The sequence below is a fragment of the Aethalodelphis obliquidens genome, unplaced genomic scaffold (assembly GCF_003676395.1).
Source record: "Aethalodelphis obliquidens isolate GAN/ISIS:26980383/991018 unplaced genomic scaffold, ASM367639v1 scaffold93, whole genome shotgun sequence".
Taxonomy (NCBI): domain Eukaryota; kingdom Metazoa; phylum Chordata; class Mammalia; order Artiodactyla; family Delphinidae; genus Aethalodelphis; species Aethalodelphis obliquidens.
Genome location: NW_020838037.1, coordinates 5,074,381 through 5,093,172, shown reverse-complemented (window position 1 = coordinate 5,093,172; position 18,792 = coordinate 5,074,381). Strand labels below are relative to the sequence as shown.

The 18,792-nt window shown below is 38.9% G+C and overlaps 1 protein-coding gene across 2 annotated transcripts in view; it reads right to left on the bottom strand.

Annotated features, from left to right (window-relative positions):
- MMP8 (matrix metallopeptidase 8) overlaps nt 1–17,618 on the bottom strand; it is a 41,858-nt gene extending 24,240 nt beyond the window's left edge. Inside the window, exons 1-4 of one of the 2 annotated variants that reach the window (XM_027095694.1) lie at nt 17,572–17,618; nt 8,290–8,452; nt 7,600–7,703; nt 7,248–7,430 (exon numbers count right to left, since the gene is read on the bottom strand). In XM_027095694.1, coding sequence (XP_026951495.1) covers nt 7,248–7,322 — 75 coding nt within the window. In that variant the 5' untranslated portion in view covers nt 7,323–7,430; nt 7,600–7,703; nt 8,290–8,452; nt 17,572–17,618. The remainder of the gene's footprint in view (nt 1–7,247; nt 7,431–7,599; nt 7,704–8,289; nt 8,453–17,571) is intronic. The other variant, XM_027095693.1, reaches the window with a different exon arrangement.
- Nucleotides 17,619–18,792: the final 1,174 nt, after the last annotated feature.

Below are 18,792 nucleotides of genomic sequence, written 5' to 3'. Positions count from 1 at the left end.
CTATACATAGAGAATCCTAAAGCTGCTACCAGAAAACTACTAGAGCTAATCAATGAATCTGGTAAAGTAGCAGGATACAAAATCAATGCACAGAAATCTGTTGCATCCCTATACACTAAGGAAGAAAAATCTGAAAGAGAAATTAAGGAAACACTCCCATTTACCATTGCAACAAAAACAAGAAAATACCTAGGAATAAATGTACCTAAGGAGACAAAAGACCTGTATGCAGAAAACTATAAGAAACTGATGAAAGAAATTAAAAATGATACAAACAGATGGAGAGATATACCATGTTCACAGATTGGAAGAATCAACATTGTGAAAATGATTATACTACCCAAAGCAATCTACAGATTCACTGCAATCCCTATCAAACTACCAATGGCAGTTTTCAGAACAAGAACAAAAAATTTCACAATTTGTATGGAAACAAAAAAGACCCTGAATAGCCAAAGCTATCTTGAGAAAGAAAAACGGAGCTAGAGGAATCAGGCTCCCTGATTTCAGACTACACTACAAAGCTACAGTAATCAAGACAGTATGGTACTGGCACAAAAACAGAAATATAGATTAATGGAGCAGGATAGAAAGCCCAGAGATAAACCCACACACCTATGGTCAACTTATCTTTGATATAGGAGGCAAGAATATACAATGGAGAAAAGACAGCCTCTTCAATAAGTGGTGCTGGGAAAACTGGACAGCTACATGTAAAAGAATGAAATTAGAACACTCCTTCACACCATACACAAAAGTAAACTCGAAATGGATTAAAGACCTAAATTTAAGGCCAGACACTATAAAACTCTTAGAGGAAAACATAGGCAGAACACTCTATGATGTACATCACAGCAAGAGCCTTTGTGACCCACCTCCTAGAGAAATGGAAATAAAAACAAAAATAAACAATGGGACCTAATGAAACTTAAAAGCTTTTGCATAGCAAAGGAAACCATAAACAAGATGAAAAGACCACCTTCAGAATGGGAGGAAATATTTGCAAATGAAGCAACTGACAAAGGATTACTCTCCAAAATTTATAAGCAACTCATGCAGCTCAATATCAAAAAACAAGCAACCCAGTCCAAAAATGGGCAGAAGATATAAACAGACATTTCTCCAAAGAAGATATACAGATTGCCAACAAACACATGAAAGGATGCTCAACATCACTAATCATCAGAGAAATGAAAATCAAAACTACAATGACTTATCACTTCACACCAGTCAGAATGGCCATCATCAAAATATCTACAAACAATAAATGCTGGAGAGGGTGTGGAGAAAAGGGAACCCTCGTGCACTGTTGATGGGAATGTAAATTGATACAGCCACTATGGAGAACAGCATAGAGGTTCCTTAAAAAACTAAAAATAGAACTACCATATGACCCAGCAATCCCACTACTGGTCATATACCCTGGGAAAACAATAATTCAAAAAGAGTCATGTACCAAAATGTTCATTGCAGTTCTATTTACAATAGCCAGGACATGGAAGCAACCTAAGATGAATGGATAAAGAAGATGTGGCACATATACACAATGGAATATTACTCAGCCATAAAAAGAAATGAAATTGAGTTATTTATTGTGAGGAGTATGGGCCTAGAGTCTATCATACAGAGTGAAGTAAGTCAGAAAGGGTAAAATAAATACCATATGCTACCACATATATAGGGAATCCAAAAAAAAAAATGGTTCTGAAAAACCTAGGGCCTGGACAGGAATAAAGATGCAGATGTAGAGAATGGACTTGAGGACATGGGGAGGGGGAAGGGTAAGCTGGGTTGAAGTGAGAGAATGGCATGGACATATATACACTACCAAATGTAAAATAGCTAGTAGGAAGCAGCCACATAGCACAGGACGATCAGCTTGGTGCTTAGTGGCCACCTAGAGGGGTGGGATAGGGAGGGTGGTAAGGAGATGCAAGAGGGAGGAGTAATGGGAATGTATGTATATGTATAACTGATTTACTTTGTTATAAAGCAGAAACTAAAACACCAATGTAAAGCAATTATACTCCAATAAAAATGTTAATATAAAAGAAAAAGAAAAGTTGCATTGAATATCTCTTCAGATGCTCTTGGTTCCCTAAGTTTCTTCTCCTGTTAATTGCTAGCTTATTTTCTTCACTTGTATTTCTATTGAATTACATATCTTTTTCATGTTGAATTGGAGGAATTTCCTGTATGGACCACATATTAATCCTTCTTTAGTTTCATATGTTGCAAATATCTTCTCTATCTTTCAATTTTTCCTTGCCTTTGTTTTTGACGTCCCTCATTTAATATAATTTTTGAATTTTGATGTAGTCAAACTTATCAATTTACCTCTTATAGTTTATGCTTTTTTTGGTGTTGTTTGAGATATTCTTCTCCATCTTAAGGTAACAAAAATATTCTATTGATTTTTTCACTTATTTTTTTATAGTTTTTAACTTTGAGATCTTAAATCCATTCAAAGTTTAATTTTGTATGTGGTTTATACCAAAGAGGATAGGTTAAATTATTCTGTGGTTATAAGCTCTGAATTCTTCAATGTTTCTTAAAGCAATAAAAGTTTACTTCTTGCTCATGCTATGCATCCATCCTGGTTGGACAGAGGGGCTCTTCTCATGGTAGTAACCTTGTTTCCCAGATTTCCGGAGGAGCCATAGTTTTGAATTCTATCAGTTGTTACGTTGGATGGAAAAAGACGTCTGAAGGGTTCTGTGCAGGCAATTAAATGTTCCAGCCCAGAGGAGCCGCATGCCACCACCACTCACAATTCACTCTCGAGCTAGTCATGTGGCCCCACCCACTGCCAGTAAGCCAGGCAGTGTAATACTTCCATGTGTCCAGTAGGTGGAGAGCTGGAAATATTGTGTTGACCAAAACATTTGGGAAACCTGAATGAACATTTTGGTCAACCCAATACATGGTGAAGAGTATTAATCATGAACACCGAACGGGAGAAAGAATCCACCTTTATTTTTTCCATATAGTATACCAATTTTCTCCAAACATTATTTACTATTTATTCTTTACCTTCTAACTTGTGATGCCTCCTCTATCATGCCAAGGATATGTTTCTTGACTCATATTTGGTTCCATTAGCTTCTATCTGTGCTCCTGTATTAGTTTTATAATGGTTTTGTGAGAACGTCAGTGTCTGGTGGGACTCTTTCTTTCTTTATGCTTTGTCAAAATTCTTAGCTCTTTGTGTGTATTTATTCCTTCATAAAAACTTCACAATCAGTGTTTTTGTTTTCCAAATAATACTGTTTGGATAGAATTGAAGTTTCATTACATTTATAAATTAATTTTGGGAAAAGATCATCTTTAAATTATTTCATCTCTTTAGGTCATTTATTCATGAATATGGTATTCAGTTTTTCTTATATATCTCTAATAGCTCTTAAAATTTTAGTTATTAAGGTTAAGGTCTATTTTTGCTAGATTATTTCCTAGGTAGATTGTAGATTTTACTGTAGCCATTAGTGTTTTATTTTCTATATTTTACCGACTTTTTATTGTGAGTATATAGGAATATAAATGATTATGATATGTTAATGTTATATTTGGAAATATTAAAATTTCTCTTCTGTCTAAAGGGTTTTGATTCTTTTGGGTTTCTCTATGTAAATGACCTAATTATCTGAAAATAATGGTAATTTGGACTCTTCCCTTTTAATCTCTATATCCATTATTATTTTTCTTGTCAATTTTTGACCAGAGTTCCAGGACTATGTTGAACAAATATCAGTGATAGTAGGCATCCTTCCCTTATTTCCAGTATTAATAGGAAAGTGACTAAAGTTTCGCCACATGTGCCATATGGTGATAGTAGAATAAAGAAGTTTTGCTTTCTTATCATTTTTGTGTTCACTGGAGTAGCACTTTTACTCTCCTTCAAGAGCTTTTCTTTTGCATTCACAACTTGGCTAAACTTTTGGAGCAAAAGGTCTAGCTTTTGGCCTAACTCAGCTTTTGATATGCCTTCGTCACTAAGCTGAATCATTTCTAGCTTTTTATTTGAAGTGAGAGATGTGCAACTTGAACACTTAGAGGCCATTGTAGGGTTATTAACTGGACTAATTTCAATATTGCTGTGTCTAAGGGAATAGAGAGGCCAGAGAAGATGGGGAGATGGGGAATATCTGGTCATTGGAGCAGTCAGAACACACACAACATTTATCAATTAAGCTTGCCATCTTATATGAGTGTGGTTTGTGGTGCTCCAAAACAATTACAATAGTAACACCAGAGATCACGATCACATAACGCATATAATAATACTTTAAAAGTTTGAAATATTATGAGAATTATGTTACACAGTGACACAAAGTTAGCAAATGCTGTTGGGAAAATGGTGGCAATAGACTTGCTTGATGCAGGGTTATAAGAAACCTTCAATTTGTAAAAAACACAATATCTGCAAAGTGCAATAAAATGAGGTATGCCAGTAGTAGAAGGTCATTCACTTTCCTTTCTATGTAATATTCATTTTTATGTAATATTCTATTGTATGAATATATCTCTGTTTCCAGACTTGGGCTATCATGAATAAAGCTGCTATGAACATTCTTGAACAAGGTTTTTGTGTATTATGTGCTCATTGAGCTTGGGAAAATATGTAGAAAAGGTCATAAGTTTAGTACATAATTAACTTTGTGAGCAATTTCCATATTGTATGAGGGCTGTAGATGTTTTGGCTTCTCATCAACATTTGGTGTTGTCAGTCTTACTAATATTAATTATTTTAGTGGTTTATAGTAGTACCTTATGAGAATTTTATTTTCTTGATAACTAATGATGGTAAGTATATTTTTCATGTGTTTATTGATCATTTATATGTCTTTCTTTGTGAAGAATCCAATTTAATACCTCTGTGCATTTTTAACTGGCCTATTTGTCATTTTATTAACAGTTGGTAGGACCTTTTTACATATTCTGGATGAAATGGCATATATATGTATTCCAAGTTCATATTTCTCCTGTGATTTCAAATTTCCATGGGACTGTAGTTTCCCTGGCCTCTTTAGATGAGTTAAAACCTGGATCCTGGCTTGTTCTCTTTGACAGTTTGGGGACTAGGATGGAATTGAAGCATCTCAGGACACGGTGTTTGGTGATAAAGTCTGCACCAAGTTACTCTCACCTCTCACTCTCATCAATGGATCCTCCCATGAGGGACCACACAGAAATTCTCTTTCAGCTTCTAAGCATTCTGGGGGCTGCTGCCATGTTTGTAATTCTCTACTGTCTTGGCTGGGAAGGACAGAAAGAAGAGTCCTTCAGGAGTTGGTCAAGCTGACTATATACTTTGTTTTTGACTTCCCAGCTTTGCTGGCGTCCAGCATCAATTCGGCACACATTTATTAAAATGTTTTATTGAGCACCTACTTAGTTCTTGAGTTATATCAGTGAAACAAACAAACATGCCAAAGCCAAATCAAACAAAACATTTTTTTGTTAACATAACAATGGCCCTTCCTCTTATGGAACTTCTATTATAGCAGGAAAAACAGGCAATAAACAGTAGATATAATAAGTGATTAAGTTATATAGTATGCTAGAAGGTGATAAGAGATATGGAAAATAAAATTGTAGGGCTGTATAGAACTATTGGGAATATGTGTATGTTTGTGTGGAGGGGTGGTGTAGGTTGTAATATTAAAAAGAGTAAACCAGCAAAGGCCTCACTGAGAAGGTTACATTTCAACAGAGTTGAGAAATAAGTGAGGGAGTCATCCATGAAGGTACCTGAGGGAAGAGAATTCCGGTGAAAAGGCACCGAGGTATGGATATACCTCACATGTTAAAAAATAGCAAGGAAGTCCATGCAGCTGGAATGGAGTAAACAAGGGGGAGAATATTAGAGAATGAGGTGAAGGTGTGCATGTAATGGGGAAAGGGCATATAGGACCTTGTAGATCATAGTGGGGACTTGAGCTTTGTCTGTGAATGAAATTGGGTCACTGCCCTGACGTTATCCCCTTGTTACTTGCTTGTCCTGCTGCCTTCCAGGCCTGCCATACAGACACGGGACCTAGAGCAACATGTGAGAAGAAAGGACACAAGTAGAGTGTGCTTCCCAAAGCCTGTCCCCAGTTGGAGGCATTTCGGCCTCTCCCCTGTAGGATATTTCCTCCCCCATGCTGGTTGGGTCTATCTGCTCACTCACAGTTTTCTCACTGTTTGTGTCTGGTTCTAGTATTTCCTGTACTAGAAGTCCCCTGTACTTCTTGGCTTTGGTTCAGAGGAAGGAGCCACAGTGGGATTGGCAACTTGCTCAAAATTTCTGAGCATGTATTTATTATGTTGGTAAACAGAAAAAAATATTTGAAAATAAACATTGTACAAATAATTTGCTATAAAATTGAGGCACTGTTAATCACAGAGCACCACAGGAAACCTATGGTAAATAATCTGACTGAATGAGAAAAAAGACAATCTGTATAATACTGATATTTTTTCAGCAGCAGTAGTTAACTTCTGCAAATTTGCACCTGCAAAATGTAACGTGAAGTGCACTCAGAGTGTCCTGTAAGGAAAACTACCAGGGGAACAAGACCCAACAATAATATTTAGGGATAAGAGCTAACTTTATGAAGATAGCTAGGAGAATAGCTGAGAAATCTAAGCAGTTTACTCATAGTTATGCAGTAAAAGTGAGGGTGCAGAGTTGTGCTGGCATCAATCTCTGACTTTTCTCACTGAGAAATTGGAGATAACTCCCCAAAATGGAACTGAGGGAACACATAAAACTACCTAATCCAGTGCTCCCTCCAGAACCCCTAACCAAAGCTCAATAAATTCCTTCCTTTATTTGACTTAAGGCTTAATTTGAAGTTAAAATAAGTGAGGAGGATCAATAACTAGTCTTCCTTCCCTTATGTTCTGCATATTCCATGAGAAGGGTGAGTGCTTGAATTCTATACATCCTAAATATTTTCCCACACACTTGCATTGTGAGTATGCCTATCCTAGAGACAAAATATTTGAGAATGTGGTTACTAGGAGAAATGTAATTACTGAAAATATCATAGAATATTGGTAAAAAGCTTTTCTCTATGAAAACCTAAAGGTGAACTATGCCCTTGACATCCTCAGCACTCACTTAAAACTAAATTGTGTAAGTTCATGAAGCAGTACAACATAGTTAACATACAATATGTCCAGACTGAGGTTAAGTAAGGTTGTACTTATATGTCTGTGCCTTGTTATTACCTAGAGATTCAAATAAAATACTGAAATACCTGGTTTCTCAGAAAAACATCTTCTTTGGGCTGAGTAGAAATGTTTTCTCCAACTCCTTTGTGAGAGTCAACCATCAGTTATTTCTGCACTTGAACCTGCTGTTAGTATTCGGGAGGCCAAAATTTGCTTAGTTTTAGGATCAGATTTGTAGTGCCCTTTTCCATGAAAGAAATGGAAAAATCCTGGAAATAAAATGAAAAATAATGATCATGTTAGACAAATAGTGGTTTTTCCACATGAACACTTGAAAAAACATACAAGTTTCCATGAATGCAATTTACTTTCATATCTAAGTAACAGCACATATGCTATGTCAATGGTAACAAAATGGAGAAACTGGATAGCCTTTACCTCTATCTTGGAAAACAGCATCAACTTTTTTGCCACTTCCAGGGAAGTCATGAATTATCTCTTTGGGATAACCTGCATCTGTGGACTGTGTGTTTTCATCATACCTGGTTAAAAAAAATTATTGGAATGTGTGATAAATACAATAACAAAAAATAACACTTAGCATTCACAAAGAACTTTTCATGTGCCAGTCACTGTTCTAAGTGCTTTGAGTGTACTGATTCATTTAATCTTCACAACAAATCTGGGAGGTAGGTGCTATCTTTATCTCCACTTTGCTGAAATCCAAAGGCTGCTTAAAACAATTGTGGGTGGATGCATCATTGGTATAAATTAATAGGAACTTTTAACTGGAAAGGGTCCCGTTTCAATAGGGTTATGGGAGACTCAGACAGACTAGACCATCCCTAAAGAGGCATCAGCTCTAAAAATCTGATTCAAATTTTATCTCAGCCTCCATCCTTTTAAAAAATCTCCTTTTTGAACTCAATCCTACAAGTCCCTTGCCTTCCAAGGACAGGCACTGTGTGATGAAAACAGGCAGGGGACTAAGTGACACTCAGCCTGGCTGCATCCATTCACAGAAGGAGGATGGAGTTTCAGCACAATTTGAGAATAATTTTAAAAGGCAACTCTCCTTCCACTAAGGAGGGATCTGATGCCCTAAGAGCTCCAAGTGTCTGTCTTTACCTCCAATACTCACTGGGGACAAAGAAATACGTCTTTGCAGTTTCCTCCTCATGAATGGCAGCGTCGATGTTCTTTACCCTTCCAGGGAAGCCAAAGGAGCTGTAGATGTCCCTGGGGTATCTGGACAGTATCACACCCACATCAGCAACCCAGTATTTATTGCCTGTCAAACAAAAAAATGGCTATGAAACGATTCGCCTGGGACTCTGGAAGACACCAGGTAGGGTTTTCTCCAGATGTTCACTTCTTGAGAAGTGGCTGGGGGCACTTCTCTGGTGGCGCAGTGATTAAGAATCCGCCTGCCAGTGCAGGGGACATGGGTTTGAGCCCTGATCTGGGAAGGTCCCACATGCCACGGAGCAACTAAGCCCATGTGCCACAACTACTGAGCCTGCGCTCTAGAGCCCGTGAGCCACAACTACTGAAGGCTGCATGCCTAGAGCCTGTACTCCGCAACCAGAAAGTCCACCGGAATGAGAAGCCCACGCACCGCAATGTAGAGTAACCCCAGCTGGCTGCAACTAAAGAAAGCCCGCGCACAACAACGAAGACCCAATGCAGCCACAAATAAATAAATAAATTTATTTTAAAATAATAAGAAGGGGATGGAGTGTTTTGTTCCAAAGTGAGGTGCACCTGAGTCAGACATTTCTCTCTAGTGTGACTGGCTCACTTCTCCAGCTGCACAGGGAGTGTGGGTGGTCACAAGTGGTCCTGCAGGAGTGGGAGGACAATGCACACTTCTACATCTGACTGGAAGACACCTCCGAGCTCTTGGCTAGGCTGGGTCCTGGCAAAGGATTCTGCATTTGTTCATTTAGTTACCCCCAGAATATTAATTTATCTTACATCATGAAGGCAGAGTATCTCTGCACAAATACACATTACCACGTCACAAAAAGGCAGTTTGAAACTTCATATATATAAATCCTTATTTTCATGATACACACTTTAAACCGATCTTTTTCAAGATTCTTTACTTATTTAAACTATTTTAAATTATTCATGTTACTTTGGGTCAAATGTCTCATATTTTGTGTCTATAAAAGCCAAACTCCTGAATATTTTTCAAGAGCTGAATGTTTAGCATAAGGAACACAAAGCCAGTGTTGATTATTGGAATACGATTGGATATGGCAGAATCCAAGCATTTTGTCCATCAATTCACTGTAGCTCATCTATCCATGTGGACAGTGGGTGGGGGAGTCACTCTATACCTCCATTATAGTGGTGATGTATATTTATGGACTCTCTCAGAATACCAAAAAACAAGTATTTGTGTTCTATTTCTTGTAAATGTGGCATCATATCTATATCTATATAGAGAAATCTGTATATAGATCTATAGATATATATGTGTGTATTGATCCAGGCCAAATTTCCATATATATATGTTCCACTTGTAAATGTGGCCTGAGTTGATACAGATATAGGTATATATAGACATTCATATAGATATGGAAACTTGGCCTGGGTTGGTAGATAGATACAGAAATAGAGGTATTGATACATACATACAGATATACTGACCCACTGACCCAGGCCAAGCATCCATCTAGATTATGTTCTACTTCTTGTAAATGTGTCCTGAGTTGGTATCACTCTCTCACACTCTCTTTTCCTCTCTCTCTCTCACTATATATATAGGCCGTTTACCTACATTATATCCTGTCTCACAGAAGTCCTACATGGAAGTGGATGAGAAATTGAGGTCAGGTTGATTTCAGGAGGCTAGAGGTGGTGTTCAAGGCTAGTAAGAGGCAAAGGCTGCTCAGAATAAGCTCTTTTTTTTTTTATGATCTTTCAGCTGGGAGTTTTGTTGTGTTCCTTTCACAATCATAGATACTGGAATAAGAGCACAGCAGAGACTTCCACGTGGGCTGATGGAAGTGTTTCCAAAACTACAGAAACCAAATGCAAGCATCATAGCAAGCCAGCCTCAGGCAATAATAAGGGATTCTACAAAGAAGACTGATGCACGGAAAGAGCCATCCTTGTCAGTCTCTGTAGCAGACACCATTGATGTTCAAATCCCTGGACCCACCACCAAAGTTACAGGCAGCTTCAGCAATGGTCCCCATAAATCCCTCTCAGCCTTGAGCTTTCCCCCGCCCCAGGAGCAGGCTGGACCAGTGCAGCACCAGCCAAGGTGCTGACTAGTTGACACTTTCAGGAACATTCTCAAACAGAGAGGGAAAATGTTGGTGAAAACACCTCAGGTCCCTTGCCCTTTGGTGGAACAGTTCTGAAGTATGCCCTGTGAGGACTTCAAAGGTTCTGAAGTGGGACTGGGCCCCTGCTGGCCACAGTGGTAACCCACTCATGGGCACACCCCTGTTGTCTCTGCTCCCTTATCTGTCTCAATTCCTTACGCTTTGACTATGCCTCAGGGATCACCTCCAGACCAACGACGTGCTCCCAAATCTTTGTGTCAGTACCTGCTTCAATCTTCCCCCAAATGGCTAAGGACCTTGTGCAAATCTGTGACCATGTCCAGGTTTCAGTTCCCTCAAGGGTAAATGTCAAGGTCACAGGGAATGTTCTGAGGGGTCCCTTTCATTGCCGTATTCCAACTGTACCTGAACTCTTCCTGTCAAATGGAACTTTTCCTTCACACAATTGTTTAGAGAGGATTTTCATGACAAACTAAGGCCTTGCTATTAAAACAGAAGATGAAGGAAGAAAGGAAAGAAGAAAGGAAGGGAGATAGGGAGGAAGGGTGAAAAAAAGGAAGGAGGGAAGATTAACATCTTCCAGTATTGATCCATGCATATCTATATTTACCAATACAAACGAAAATGTATTATAGCAATATCTGTCATTATCCTGCATTTCTTTCTTGTGTAGGTACTGACACACAATAGTAAAAATCATCAAACATTTTATAGGATCAGGGAGACTTGCTGACTCCATTCAAATTCCTAGTAATTTTAATCTTTTGGAGGACCAAAATTATGAGAAAGCATAATTTGCTTCTCAATCCTTCAAGGTATCAGTTTGGTGGGAAGAGGAGGCCAGATCCACAGGTGTGAGGGGGAAGCTCAGCCTTTTTGAGTCCACACACTTCAGAAGGAGTCCCAGGATTTCTGTTCCTCTGGAGGAAAGCATGATATGTGACTGCCCATATCTGCCTGAGGGGGTGTCCTCATGAACTCAGGGGGATTCTCCTTGCAATGGCATCTTCCCTTCTCTGGGGACAGAGACCTTTAGGATCACAGGCTTTGGGATAGTCATCTTTTCCAGGTTGGAAGGGGAGATACATAAATGGTGTCCTTCCTGTCTGGGCTCCAGGTTACATTGCCCTCAGCATATTGTAGAGAACTGATTTAAGTAGTGTTATTCAGAACAACCTATTTTCTTTTTTACATCGTTATTGGAGTATAATTGCTTTACAATGGTGTGTTAGTTTCTGCTTTATAACAAAGTGATTCAGTTATACATATATATATGTTCCCATATCTCCTCCCTTTTGCATCTCCCTCCCTCCCACTCTCCCTATCCCACCCCTCTAGGTGGTCACAAAGCACTGAGCTGATTTCCCTGTGCTATGCGGCTGCTTCCCACTAGCTAGCTATTTTACGTTTGGTAGTGTATATATGTCTATGCCACTCTCTCGCTTTGTCACAGCTTACCCTTCCCCCTCGCTATATCCTCAAGTCCATTCTCTAGTAGGTCTGTGTTTTTATTCCTGTCTTACCCCTAGGTTCTTCATGACATTTTTTCCCCTTAAACTCCATATATATGTGTTAGCATACGGTATTTGTCTTTCTCTTTCTGACTTACTTCACTCTGTATGACAGACTCTAGGTCCATCCACCTCATTACAAATAGATCAATTTCGTTTCTTTTTATGGCTAATATTCCATTGTATATATGTGCCACATCTTCTTTATCCATTCATCTGATGATGGACACTTAGGTTGTTTCCATCTCTGGGTTATTGTAAATAGAGCTGCAGTGAACATTTTGGTACATGACTCTTTCTGAATTATGGTTTTCTCAGGGTATATGCCCAGTAGTGGGATTGCATGGTCATATGGTAGTTCTGTTTGTAGATTTTTAAGGAACCTCCATACTGTTCTCCATAGTGGCTGTACCAATTCACATTCCCACCAGCAGTGCAAGAGTGTTCCCTTTCCTCCAAACCATCTCCAGCATTTATTTTTTCTAGATTTTTTGATGATGGCCATTCTGACTGGTGTGAGATGATATCTCATTGTAGTTTTGGTTTGCATTTCTCTAATGATTAATGATGTTGAGCATTCTTTCATGTGTTTGTTGGCAGTCTGTATATCTTCTATGGAGAAATGTCTATTTAGGTCTTCTGCCCATTTTTGGATTGGGTTGTTTGTTTTTTTGATACTGAGCTGCATGAGCTGCTTGTATATTTTGCAGATTAATCCTTTGTCAGTTGCTTCATTTGAAAATATTTTCTCCGATTCTGAGGGTTGTCTTTTGGTCTTATTTATGGTTTCCTTTGTGTGCAAAAGCTTTGAAGTTTCATTAGGTCCCATTTGTTTATTTTTGTTTTTATTTCCATTTCTCTAGGAGGTGGGTCAAAAAGGATCTTGCTGTGATTTATGTCATAGAGTGTTCTGCCTATGTTTTCCTCTAAGAGTTTGCTAGTTTCTGACCTTACATTTAGGTTTTTAATCCATTTTGAGCTTATTTTTGTGTATGGTGTTGGGGAGTGATCTAATCTCATACTTTTACATGTACCTGTCCAGTTTTCCCAGCACCACTTATTGAAGAGGCTGTCCTTTCTCCACTGTATATTCCTGCCTCCTTAATCAAAGATAAGGTAACCATATGTGGGAGGGTTTATCTCTGTGCTTTCTATTCTGTTCCATTGATCTATCTTTCTGTTTTTGTGCCAGTACCATACTGTCTTGATTACTGTAGCTCTGTAGTATAGTCTGAAGTCAGGGAGCCTGATTCGTCCAGCTCCATTTTTCATTCTCAAGATTGCTTTGGCTATTCGGGGTCTTTTGTGTTTCCATACATATTGTGAAATTTTTTGTTCTAGTTCTGTGAAAAATGCCAGTGGTAGTTTGATAGGGATTGCATTGAATCTGTAGATTGCTTTGGGTAGTAGAGTCATTTTCACAATGTTGATTCTTCCAATCAACGAACATGGTATATCTCTCCATCTATTTGTGTCATCTTTAATTTCTTTCATCAGTGTCTTATAATTTTCTGTAAACAGGTCTGTTGTCTCCTTAAGGTAGGTTTATTCCTAGATATTTTATTCTTTTTGTTGAAATGGTAAATGGGAGTGTTTTCTTGATTTCACTTTCAGATTTTTCATTATTAGAGTATAGGAATGCCAGAGATTTCTGTGCATTAATTTTGTATCCTGCTACTTTACGAGATTCATTGATTAGGTCTAGTAGTTTTCTGCTAGCAGCTTTAGGATTCTCTGTGTATAGTATCATGTCATCTGCAAACAGTGACAGTTTCACTTCTTCTTTTCCGATTTGGATTCTTTTATTTCCTTTTCTTCTCTGATTGCTGTGGCTAAAACTTCCAAACTATGTTGAATAAGAGAGATGAGAGTGGGCAATCTTGTCTTGTTCCTGATCTTAGTGGAAATGCTTTCAGTTTTTCACCATTGAGGATGATGTTGGCTGTGGGTTTGTCATATATGGCCTTTATTATGTTGAGGAAAGTTCCCTCTATGCCTACTTTCTGCAGGGTTTTTATCATAAATCAGTGTTGAATTTTGTCAAAAGCTTTCTCTGCATCTATTGAGATGATCATATGGTTTTTCTCCTTCAATTCGTTAATATGGTGTATCACATTGATTGATTTGCGTACATTGAAGAATCCTTGCATTCCTGGAATAAACCCCACTTGATCATGGTATATGATCCTTTTAATGTGTTGTTGGATTCTGTTTGCTAGTATTTTGTTGAGGATTTTTGCATCTATGTTCATCAGTGGTATTGGCCTGTAGTTTTCTTTCTTTGTGACATCCTTGTCTGGTTTTGGTATCAAGGTGATGATGGCCTCATAGAATGAGTTTGGGAGTGTTCTTCCCTCTGCTATATTTTGGAAGAGTTTGAGAAGGATAGGTGTTAGCTCTTCTCTAAATGTTTGATAGAATTCGCCTGTGAAGCCATCTGGTCCTGGGGTTTTGTTTGTTGGAAGATTTTTAATCACAGTTTCAATTTCAGTGCTTGTGATTGGTCTGTTCATATTTTCTATTTCTTTCTGATTCAGTCTTGGCAGATTGTGCATTTCTAAGAATTTGTGCATTTTTCCAGGTTGTCCATTTTATTGGCATAGAGTTGCTTGTAGTAATCTCTCATGATCTTTTGTATTTCTGCAGTGTCAGTTGTTACTTCTCCTTTTTCATTTCTAATTATATTGATTTGAGTCTTCTCCCTTTTTTTCTTTTACGAGTCTGGCTAATGGTTTATCAATTTTTTGTATCTTCTCAAAGAATCAGCTTTTGGTTTTACTGATCTTTGCTAACGTTTCCTTCATTCTTTTTCATTTATTTCTGATCTGATTTTTATGATTTCTTTCCTTCTGCTAACTTTGGTGTTTACTTTTTCTTCTTTCTCTAATTGCTTTAGGTGCAAGGTTAGGTTTTTTATTCGAGATGTTTCCTGTCTTAAGGTAGGATTGTATCGTTATAAACTTCCCTCTTAGAACTGCTTTTGCTGCATTCCATAGGTTTTGGGTCGTCGTGTCTCCATTGTCATTTGTTTCTAGGTATTTTTTTATTTCCTCTTTGATTTCTTCAGTGATCACTTCATTATTAAGTAGTGTATTGTTTAGCCTCCATGTGTTTGTATTTTTTACAGATTTTTTCCTGTAATTGATATCTAGTCTCATAGCATTGTTGTCGGAAAAGATACTTGATACAATTTCAAGTTTTTTAAATTTACTGAGGCTTGATTTGTGACCCAAGATATGATATATCCTGGAGAGTGTTCCATGAGCACTTGAGAAAAATTTGTATTCTGTTGTTTTTGGATGGGATGTCTAATAAATATCAATTAAGTCTATCTTGTTTAGTGTATCCTTTAAGGCCTTTGTTTCCTTATTTATTTTCATTTTGGATGTTCTGTGCAATGGTGAAAGTACGATATTAAAGTCCCTTACTATGAATGTGTTACTGTCGATTTCCCCTTTTATGGCTGTTAGTATTTGCCTTATGTATTGAGGTGCTCCTATGTTGGGTACATAAATATTTACAATTGTTATATCTTCTTCTTGGATTGATCCCTTGATCATTATGTAGTGTCCTTCTTTGTTTCTTCTAATAGTCTTTATTTTAAAGTCTATTTTGTCTGATATGAGAATTGCTACTCCAGCTTCTTTTTGGTTTCCATTTGCATGGAATATCTTTTTCCATCCCCTTACTTTCAGTGTGTATGTGTCTCTAGGTCTGAAGTGGGTCTCTTGTAGACAGCATATATATGGGTCTTGTTTTTGTATCCATTCAGCCAATCTGTGTCTTTTGGTGGGAGCATTTAATCCATTTCCATTTAAGGTAATTATCGATATGTATGTTCCTATTCCCATTTTCTTAATTGTTTTGGGTTCGTTATTGTAGACCTTTTCCTTCTCTTGTGTTTCTTGCCTAGAGAAGTTCCTTTAGGATTTGTTGTAAAGCTGGTTTGGTGGTGCTGAACTCTCTCAGCTTTTGCTTGTCTGTAAAGATTTTAATTTCTCCATCAAATCTGAATGAGATCCTTTCTGGGTAGAGTAATCTTGGTTGTAGGTTTTTCTCCTTCATCACTTTAAATATGTCCTGCCAGTCCCTTCTAGCTTGCAGAGTTTGTGCTGAAAGATCAGCTGTTAATCTTATGGGGATTCCTTTGTGTGTTATTTGTTGTTTTTCCCTTGCTGCTTTTAATATGTTTTCTTTGTATTTAATTTTTGACTGTTTGATTAATATGTGTCTTGGCGTATTTCTCCTTGGATTTATCCTGTATGAGACTCTCTGTGCTTCCTGGACTTGATTAACTATTTCCTTTCCCATATTAGGGAAGTTTTCAACTATAATTTGTTCAAATATTTTCTCAGTCCCTTTCTTTTTCTCTTCTTATTCTGGAACCCCTATATTTCGAATGTTGGTGCATTTAATGTTGTCCCAGATGTCTCTGAGAATCTCCTCAGTTCTTTTCATTCTTCTCTCTTTATTCTGCTCTGCAGTAGTTATTTCCACTATTTTATCTTCCAGGTCACTTATCCATTCTTCTGCCTCAGTTATTCTGCTATTGATCCCATCTAGAGTATTTTTAATTTCATTTATTGTGTTGTTCATGGTTGTTTGTTTCATCTTTACTCCTTTTAAGTCCTTGTTAAATGTTTCTTGCATTTTGTCTGTTCTATTTCCAAGATTTTGGATCATCTTTACTATCATTATTCTGAATTCTTTTTCAGGTAGACTGCCTATTTCCTCTTCATTTTTTAGGTCTGGTGCATTTTTATCTTGCTCCTTCATCTGCTGTGTGTTTTCCTGTCTTCTCGTTTTGCTTATCTTTCTGTGTTTGGGGTCTTCTTTTTGCAGGCTGCAGGTTCTTAGTTCCCGTTGTTTTTGGTGTCTGCCTCCAGTGGGTAAGGTTGGTTCAGTGGGTTGTGTAGGCTTCCTGGTGGAGGGGACTAGTGCCTGTGTTCTGGTGGATGAGGCTGGATCTTGTCTTTCTGGTGGGCAGGTCCACGCCTGGTGGTATGTTTTGGGGTGTCTGTGGACTTATTATGATTTTAGGCAGTCTCTCTGCTAATGGGTGGGATTGTGTTCTTGTCTTGCTAGTTGTTTGGCATAGGGTGTCCAGCACTGTAGCTTGCTGGTCGTTGAGTGAAGCTGGGTGCTGGTGTTGAGATAGAGATCTCTGGGAGACTTTCACCATTTGATATTATGTGGAGCGGGGAGGTCTCTTGTGGACCAGTGTCCTGAAGTTGGCTCTCCCACCTCAGAGGCACTGCACTGACTCCTGGCTGCAGCACCTAGAGCCTTTCATCCACACAGCTCAGAATAAAATGGAGAAAAAGTAGAAGTAAAGAAAGAAAGAAAGAAAGAAAGAAAGAAAAGAAAGATGATAAAATAAAATAAAGTAAGATAAAATAAAGTTATTAAATAAAAAATAATTATTAAGAAAAAAATTTTTTTTAAAGAAAAAACAAACAAACACACACAAAAAAAACGGACGGATAGAACCCTAGGACAAATGGTGGAAGCAAAGCTATACAGACAAAATCTCACACAGAAGCATACACATACACACTCACAAAAAGAGGAAAAGGGGAAAAAATCATAAATCTTACTCTCAAAGTCCACCTCCTCAATTTGGGATGATTCGTTGTCTTCATGTATTCCACAGATGCAGGGTACATCAAGTTGATTGTGGAGCTTTAATCCACTGCTTCTGAGGCTGCTGGGAGGGATTTCCCTTTCTCTTTGTTCTCACAGCTCCGGGGGCTCAGCTTTGGATTTGGCCCCGCCTCTCCTTGTAGGTCGCCAGAGGGCGTTCGTTCTTGCTCAGACAGCACGGGGTTAAAGGAGCAGCTGCTTCGGGGACTCTGGCTCACTCAGGCTGGGGGAGGGAGGGGTACGGAGTGCTGGATGAACCTGTGGCAGCAGAGGCCGGAGTGACGTTGCACCAGCCTGAGGCGCGCCGTGCGTTCTCCCGGGGAAGTTGTCCCTGGATCCCGGGACCCTGGCAGTGGCGGGCTGCACAGGCTCCCCGGAAGCGGGTGTGGATAGTGACCTGTGCTCGCACACAGGCTTCTTGGTGGCGGCAGCAGCAGCCTTAGCGTCTCATGCCCGTCTCTGGGGTCCGCGCTTTTAGCCGCGGCTCGCGCGCGTCTCTGGAGCTCCTTTAAGCAGCGCTCTTTATCCCCTCTCCTCGTGCACCAGGAAACAAAGAGGGAAGAAGAAATCTCTTGCCTCTTCAGCAGGTCCAGATTTTTCCCCGGACTCCTTCCCAGCTAGCCGTGGTGCACTAACCCCCTGCAGGCTGTTTTCACGCCGCCAACCAGAGCAACCTATTTTCTCTAACTCACTAACATGCTTATCATCCTAGAGAGGGAAGCAGTGAAAGGAATTGCACAAAATAATTGCAAAATCATTTGCAAAAATTAGTAACAGTAGAAAATCTGACAACCCTGCTGCACATGAACTGGGCCATTCCCTTGTACCTTGTATTCCTTCACACTGATGAGCTTGGTTCTTTTTTTTTTTTTTTTTTTTTTGTGGTACGCGGGCCTCTCACTGTTGTGCCCTCTCCCGTTGTGGAACACAGGCTCCGGACGCGCAGGCTCAGCGGCCATGGCTCACGGGCCTAGCCGCTCTGCGGCATGTGGGATCTTCCCAGACCGAGGCACGAACCCATGTCTGCTGCATCGGCAGGCGGACTCTCAACCACTGTGCCACCAGGGAAGCCCTGTTACTACTTTTAACAACATTTTCCCCATAGGCTTGAACATATTTGATCCACAGGGATAGATTGCATTTAATTATCCATTCACATATGCATTCATCTATTC